This window comes from Anguilla rostrata, chromosome 7 (genome assembly GCF_018555375.3).
Source record: "Anguilla rostrata isolate EN2019 chromosome 7, ASM1855537v3, whole genome shotgun sequence".
Lineage (NCBI taxonomy): Eukaryota > Metazoa > Chordata > Actinopteri > Anguilliformes > Anguillidae > Anguilla > Anguilla rostrata.
The window spans coordinates 14253526-14261447 of NC_057939.1; the positions used below are offsets into that span (position 1 = coordinate 14253526).

At 42.5% G+C, this 7922-nt stretch overlaps 1 protein-coding gene across 1 annotated transcript in view; it reads left to right on the forward strand.

Moving 5' to 3' along the window:
* Window positions 1-7474, forward strand: part of lrriq1 (leucine-rich repeats and IQ motif containing 1) — a 32541-nt gene extending 25067 nt beyond the window's left edge. The window contains exons 24-27 of the mRNA XM_064343000.1: window positions 1356-1482; window positions 2358-2418; window positions 2982-3132; window positions 5711-7474. Coding sequence (XP_064199070.1) covers window positions 1356-1482; window positions 2358-2418; window positions 2982-3132; window positions 5711-5844 — 473 coding nt within the window. The 3' untranslated portion in view covers window positions 5845-7474. The remainder of the gene's footprint in view (window positions 1-1355; window positions 1483-2357; window positions 2419-2981; window positions 3133-5710) is intronic.
* The last annotated feature ends 448 nt before the right edge of the window (window positions 7475-7922 follow it).

Here is a 7922-nt window from a genome sequence, read left to right on the forward strand (position 1 = left end):
ACTCAGGGGAGGGTCTGTAAAGTGCCCGTGGTGCGCCGCTCTCAGGGGAGCGTCTCTAAAGTGCCCGCGGTGCGTTCGCTGCGGGGCCTGACCTCCTGGACTGTCTCTGGCTGACCCCCCCTTCAATGACTTCATTCTCTGATGATGTGGCGTGGCTCCTGTTGCCTCGATAGCGGCCTAAGATTGAATAATCCCCCTCAGAGCCTCCCTTAACAGGCGTGACTCCTGAGGTCTTGGAGGGGGGGCGGGGGGGCGAGGGGGGGGGGTCTCGTGGCGCTACTGGGTTTTTAACGGGATAGACGCTGTCAGTCAATCTACGGTTACGTCTACGGCCTGAACTGTACAATGTGGTTCGGTTGACGTTTTAGGATTTATTGCCGGACCTTCAAAATTTGCGTGGTTTGTCTTGTTGTAGCTGGCAGCCTATCGACATTGTGTTCTGAAAAGTCCTGTTGTTACGCAGTCAAATTGCTTGCAGTAACTCACTGAGAAAGTAAGTACTCAGTCCTGTAAAGTTTTTACAGGGGTGCTGAGAGGACGCCACTTGCCTCCAGTAGTCGTTTTCACACCAGCAAGTGCGAGTTTCAGTTTCCTTTCGGTTCAGCCCCAGGGGAGGCATTAATCAATTGACATTTTTAGTGGATTTTCAATTAACCTAACACAGCTATAAACTATAAACATTTTTTTCCCCTTTTACAGCTTGGCAAACCATGAAAATGGGCTAAATAAATGGCGCATTAGTTCCAGCATTAGGCTGTCACAAGTTATTATCGCTGCACACTTAGGGTGTATTACCGTCTGTCATACAGAACCGTTTACTTTGAATTATGCAGTTCGGATGATGACTCGATGTAGTTCAGAAATTATTTGATTAAAACTTGGTTTTCCTATTGATCCATTACATCTGAACCTTTCACATCAAACCTCAAAACCCGTATAAACAAACCTCTCGGCTCCTGTTATTCACAGCCTCAAAGTGTGTTATCATAATGCCTTCTGAGCCGTCCAAAACAAACAGGTCTTAAGCCTAAACATAAAGAGTGCGGGCTCTGTGCAGTGGGCCCTGATGGTCCACTAAATCAAGCAGGGTCTAATTGCAGTGAAACTGCTGGAAAATATATATTTGTTTTCTTTTCTTATTGCCTGTGCATATGGGGCATTGCCCGTTGGGTATTCGCAATGTGTTGAAAGATGAATACATTTTAAAAAGTCAAACAGTATATTTCAGCAGTAAGATGTTGTGTGTGTGTGCCCGTGTGTGTACGTGTGTCTGTGTGTGCGTGTGTGTGTGCGCGTGCGCGTGTGTGTGTGTGTGTGTGTGTGTGTGCGTGTGTGTATGCGTGTGTGTGTGTTAGATTGTTTTGTAGCTGGTGAGGAGGACTTTGATGAGCAGAAGAGGATAAGCAGCGAGTGGACCGACTTGTGGCTGCAGACGCAGGCCAACAACCCCGATACTGACAGGACCTCCCCAGCTCTGGAGAGGTGAGATTATCTGACACAATCGCAGGACAGAGAAAAAACAGTTTACTTAAGGCCTGCCGTAGCCTGGCTGCTTCAGCGTCAGCTGTGCGGCTACCGCTCCTGCTGCACCAATAACAGCCCTGCTCTGACTGACGGGTAATGAGGGCTTTATAGGCTACAGCGCGTAATGGCCGGGCCGGTGGGGGAAAAACGCTTCCGACTGAAACGTCTTTGTTGGGAACAGGACGTGTGTGCGTTTGTAATAAAAGTTACACTAATTGGATATTTGGAAATTCCCCAGTGCCCGGTTTAAGCTGTTTTTCGCTGTCTCCCGCTTAAGAGCGCATGAATCATGGAGGAGCGCGAGGTCGTGTTTGGGAGAGCGTCACTAGCTCCCACGCTTGGCACAGCCGTCTGACCGAGCGGCCTGTGATGACGTGTAGAGGTGCGGTCGCGCTGGAAGAGCCAATAGCGAAGCACTTAAAACCAGATGATGCTTCATACTCTGGCTCGGTGGCTTTGAGAAGATGGAGGCCAGACTCAGTCCTCCACATTGCGCTTTGTTCTGACCTAACCAGTCTAAAGCAAATGTTGGGCCTTCTTTTAATCCTTGAACTATACCATTTTAATTACAGAGTATCAAGGAAATGTATAATTCAGTTTTGAAGATTGTAAATAAAATGTGAATACACTTTCCTTTGTAATTTTTATGATGGTGATATTTCAATAATTTGGATAATAAGTTAAATTTATGATAATCATTATTGTAAGTTGAAAATGGGTGAGGATATAAACATAATGTTAAAGTTTTTACCCTGAAAGCAGGAATGTATGGCTTCTGCTGGGACACAGCATACGATGGTTACACTAATAACCTCATTTATGGGCCTTTTTAGTGAACATTTCCTGCCGGAGATTGACGTTGACATTCTGAATGGACGGAGAGTTCAGCTCGTGGTAAATGCACTTCCCTCTGTTTCCTTTTTCACATACAGCTGTAGATAGACTATTTTCTGTTTGGAGGGGACACCACTGAAAGTAATAAATGTTTTCCTAATTTCCTGGTTTTGTACAATCTTCAGTTCCACCTAAATTTGCATTCTTCATGTCTATATAAGTGCTAAATTTCTTAAATAATGTATTTGTAATCTTCATGGATATTTGCGATTAGATAAACACCCAATGACAATTCCTGTAATAATTGTTTGGAACTGTCTTAAAATATAAAGCTTTCCAGGGGAATGTATTTAGAAAAAAAGTGCAATCTCGATACATTTTTAAAGGCACACACATGCAGTGATCGTCCAGACGCTGATCCCTCTTTTAAGCACCGGGAGTAAGGTTTGGCCCCGGGTTCCTGGAAGTGTATATTCTTAAGGACGCACCATAAAGCTTTCCGCGGGCGCGTGAGCAGCCCTGGGTCCCCTGCCCGCGACTCGTATTTCATGAATGCAGTGTTTGTTTACCCGGGGCCCGTAGCGTGAGCTGCTCCGAGAGAAATGTCATCTCTTATTTTGCAGAGTGTGTCTGCTCTCCCCCGCTGCTGCCAGGCTGGCCCGGGTCTCCGGGACGGGCCGGATCAAGAGAGCGGGTCCCGGGCCAGCGCCGCTGCTTTGTCTCCGCCTCGCAGGGAACACAATCAAACGCGCGCCAACGCGGCGGGACACGCAAGTGAGTCCGGGACACAGTCGCTCTCATTCTCCCCCCGGCCTGTTGCGTCTGCGTGCGCCGCGTGTGCGTGTGTGTGTGTGTGCGTGTGCGTGCGCTGCGTGTGTGGGAAGCTTCATTGTGTTACATCTCGACGATACACGCGAGGAGGGCGGCGCGTTGCGTGTCTGCGTGTTGTGTGTGACTTCTTTCGTGACGCGTGTATAATGAAGCACCTCGCTGATAAACAGTATGTGCTTTCTTGAGTGTTTTCTTGCGTCGTGTGTAGAAATGAAACATCACAGTTTCAATGACACTAGTCAGGGAAATTAATATTTTGATGAATATTCTTATAAGGATATCCATTTACAACTGCTTTTGCTTTATTCTGTATTTCACTTTATTAATTACTGTTCTACTTTAGCAGCCTATCATAGAATGTATAATTTTGTATTTAATATGTTTGTATCCCTCGTAAATAGTTCTTATGCATAAAATCAAGTCTAAATATATGAGGCCTATGTGCTGTCCTACAGCCACTGTTGCATTGCAAGCAAATACAATTCAAGTCTAAAAATGCCAATTGATTTAAAACAGCTAAATCACTACAAAAAACTAAAATAGTATTTTAAAAAATAGCAATAACCTTTAAATGATCTGCTGTATTTTATATCATTCTCAGTACTATACCCTGTGAACCTCATATCCCATACTTAAATTCTGGCTTTTTGATTATTACTGGACGTGAATTATATTATTGTAATATCTACCCCGCCACTGATACCTGTTACCCCTGGTTAACACTGTAAAATAAGGAAAAAGCTTCAATAATGTTCAAGACTTCACACATCGCTCTCGGTTTGAATCATTAAGGTCAAGTGGCAACGCAAACACTGACAGGGAGGCTGATTCTGACAATCTGCTGTAAAGTGCAAGGCGTGTACTTTGGATAACGGCGCTCGATTGCAGATTACCGCGTTACCTAACACCGGCCGTCCTGCGAGAGGGTGGGAAACAGCAGCGGCGTCCGCGTTTCGAGCTGAATATTTCACAAAATCAAAGTCAAGCGTTCTAATATCGCCGCTGCGTTGTGTGGAGTCGCGATGCGGGAGGAGCAGGTTTGCGGTTGGGGAATAATGGATTTGCTGTAGTCCCTCGTGCTCGTCGGGAGGGAAGCCGCGGGGTCGCGGAAAGGACACGGTGAGGAGGATTTGCTCCGGCAGGAAATGGCGGAAGGCCTTTGAGAAAGAAAGACTGCCCCTCTGTCAGAGGTTTAACTCCCGAAGTTTGAGTGACAAAGATGCTACACATGAGGCCGTCCGGGACGCCCGAGCGACCAGATTAAACAAGTTTAGCGAAAAGCATAGCGAAATAAAGGAAAACACTGTCCCTCCTAACAAAGACAAATTCGATTTTGATGGCGACCGAAATGAAATCCACGAGGAACGCAGCCGCCGTGCGAAACGAGCAGTTTGTCATCACAGAATAAGAAAAATGCCCTCGTTTATTCTCAGGATCAAACGGCAGTTATCTAAGCAGTCAGGGCTAAATTAAATTATGGTCTGTATATGTGCGCGAGGCGAGTCAGAAAGCCCTCTAAGCATCATGTCCAAGAGCAAATGCATTTAACATACTTTTAAATCGCTAGTGAGTAGGCCTCCTGCCATATCGAAATGAAGATTTTGATATGTCTGAAGTTAAATGCTGTTTGTGTCATCACCATGATGCCTGAAGATTTTTTTTAATGTTTTTTTTTCTGAAAGATTTTACAGCAATTTTGGTGAATATGTTCCGAATAAATGCATTCATATGCTTGTTGACTAATATGCACATGCCCTATACTTGGAGTATGTGTCTTTGTCCTTATTTTTAGAGAAATAAAATGGATCATCTTCTGAAACAGAATGGATTAAATCAAGGTTTAGCATTAGATATGGCCACTTAGAAAGTGTGCTTGAGTTGTCATGGCTATGAATTATGAAAATACTCTATGACCAACTGTAGCTTTTGCAACACGATATCTATTCCACTTTGGGACGGTTCCATAAAATATATTTTCTAAGCCGGATATATGTTTTTTTGCTAATGTGAAAAAAGTCACTAAAGTTTATGGATTTGGACCCTCAGTTCTATAACTTTGCTTCCTTGTATCGGTTAAGTAAATGTAAAATTATTATGCAATTGTTTCCTTTGTTGTGTTATGTTGCAATCGATATTGACATAGTGCTGACTAATTTTCCAAATTAAGAAAATGTAACAACAGATGTGTAGATATTTACAGCCACACACACTAACTGTAATAAACCTTCATCTCCTGCCCCCTAGGAGTTCATTCCCGCTGTTAAACTAGCTGTGTGGGATTGTGCTGTCGGGCCAGCAGTAAGCGATACACATGGAATGCATTGAGCAGTAAAAAGGTTGTGCTTTGTTCCCTCTGTTTGTGAAGATCTGTGTTCAGCCTCCAGCTGAAGGTGAGCTGGCTCTTCAGCGGTGGGGGAGTGAGCTCAGATCCTAATGCCACCATCGGATGGGTGCTGTCGAGTGCTGTCGAGTGCAAAGACCTTATCGGTTTTAACGTTTCGCTAATTCTGTCGCCCCGCAGGGAGAGAGGCACCTGCTCCTGTGCAAGCCGCCTCCGGCCCGTCCAAAAAAGAACGCATCTCCTTCCGGGACAACCCCGTCCAGCTCAGCCTAGGGTGGGGAGGAGGGAAGAAGAGATCCACACTGAGAAAGTAAATTTTGTCAGAGAGGAAGAGACGATGTCATTTAACAGCGCTGTCCTTTTGTGTGTGTGTGTGTGTGTACATGTCTGCGTCCATATACGTAACATTTGTGCCATTTTGTGTGAAATGAACATTGTTTTCAAAACTATTAAATTAATTTAACCGTTTTTCAAATTCACTGAAACCTCGTTTTTTAAAAACTATTTTAAAGCTTCGCTGAAAGTTTGATTCATATTTACTTTATGAAAAATGTTATTGACGAAGGAGTGCATTAGTACCAAAAAATATGAGTAGTCATCCCCAAATTTTAATTCAAAATTCAAAAAGTCCAATTGAGTGTATATAAAAATGGCACTTTATCTTTGATTTATATTGTGGCTTGGGATGAAATATGTGAGTGCATGATAACAAATAACATGATCGCATGGACCATATACCCCCATACACAAAGATTCCTGCATTACTTTCTCTTTGCCATGACGACAGTGCAAGTGAGGTCTAATATCAAAGTGCTCCAGTTAATATGAATAGCATGAAGGGAAATGTACTTCTCTGTATACACCAATACTTGTATCAGTATCATTAGTCTATTATTGATACTTGTATACCTATAGTACAACAGTATAATTCATTCCAATATTATTGAACTTTGTCTATGTTGTAGGCTACATTGGACAATGTAGTGTTGAATCAACTCCGATTCAGGAAAACTGATTCAGTTCTGACTGAATAAACTTTGCTAGAGTTGATCCAATTGTGTTGGAGTGCATTTAATACAATACATTTTGCTCCAGTATGTACTATACGAAATGGATGGCTTCGGATCCAAGATCCCAAACCAGATGAATCAATTAGAGCTCACATTACAGATCAGAATACAGACAAGCTTCTAAATGTTGTACTTTCTTTACTGTGAGGGTATGTATCTGATCTATAACTGGGTGCAGTTAGGATATATAAATAATGAATATTCACCAATAAATTTCGCTTGTGATTTACTGTTGATAAATGGTACACGAAAAGTTGAGATTAAAGAAATTAAATCTCAGATTTATGAATGTGAAATGCATATTTTTGATGGAACTGTGAAAATGATTTAGTGAACAGATTAGAAGTTGAATTTATAACTGTTCAGAAGGGACTGAATCCAAAGATAAAAGATTAGAAAGGAATTGTAGTATGCTGCCAAAAAGCAGAGAGAACAATGCATAAGAATTTCACAGTACTTTTACTAAATCTTCAGTAAATCTTTAAGAACTGTATTCATATTTTCCAATTTGTTGAAATATATATTTTAAATTTCTATGTATTTTAACTCAAAGAACAACAGTGGACCCGTAGAGCAGAACCATTGCTGGAATATTGGAGCAGTTGATTTTTTTGTGTGTAGGGGGGTGGGTGAGGTATTTGCTGATCTGTTGCCTGGAAATAATAATGTAATGAATTTAAAAACAAACACATGACGCTAAAGAGTGGCTCCCTGCCAGGGACTTCGTGTAGTCTGTTTATTTTCCTCGCCCCGACTTTAACTTTTCTTTAGTGTTTTGGCTGTATGAACACACCGAGAGTTTTGACTGGGGCTCAAAATTGTTTGCCCATGATGGAGGAGTTCTGATGATTAAAAGCTGTGTTATCCTATGAAACCTTAGTGCGCTGCCGTCCCTTCATGGCGAGGACTGAACTTTCCTCCCCAATGAGAGAGCGTTCATCTTCACTACGTAGCGTATAGTAACATTCATTTTTTCGTATTCACCTACGCTCAGCATTCATCTGAATGTTGAAGTATGACTGCATCACATCATTTCAGCTGTGCATTGTCGTGTTTCCTTTGACATCTTTACATCTTCTAAAAAGCCATCGATAATCACAGGATCGAGGTGGTTGGCCCGCATACTTTAAAAGCCAGAGTTCTGCTGCTGTATAAGTAGTTTTAACGATGGCTTCCTAAGAGAATATTCAAGATGGCAGAACTGAACTGCATTAAAATGTTTGTTGATTGTGCAGTTGCAAAATACCATTCTTGCAAGTTTTTTGCATGAGTGTCTACTTTTTGAAAAAGTATATATTTAAGTTATGTTGTGCAGCAAGTAG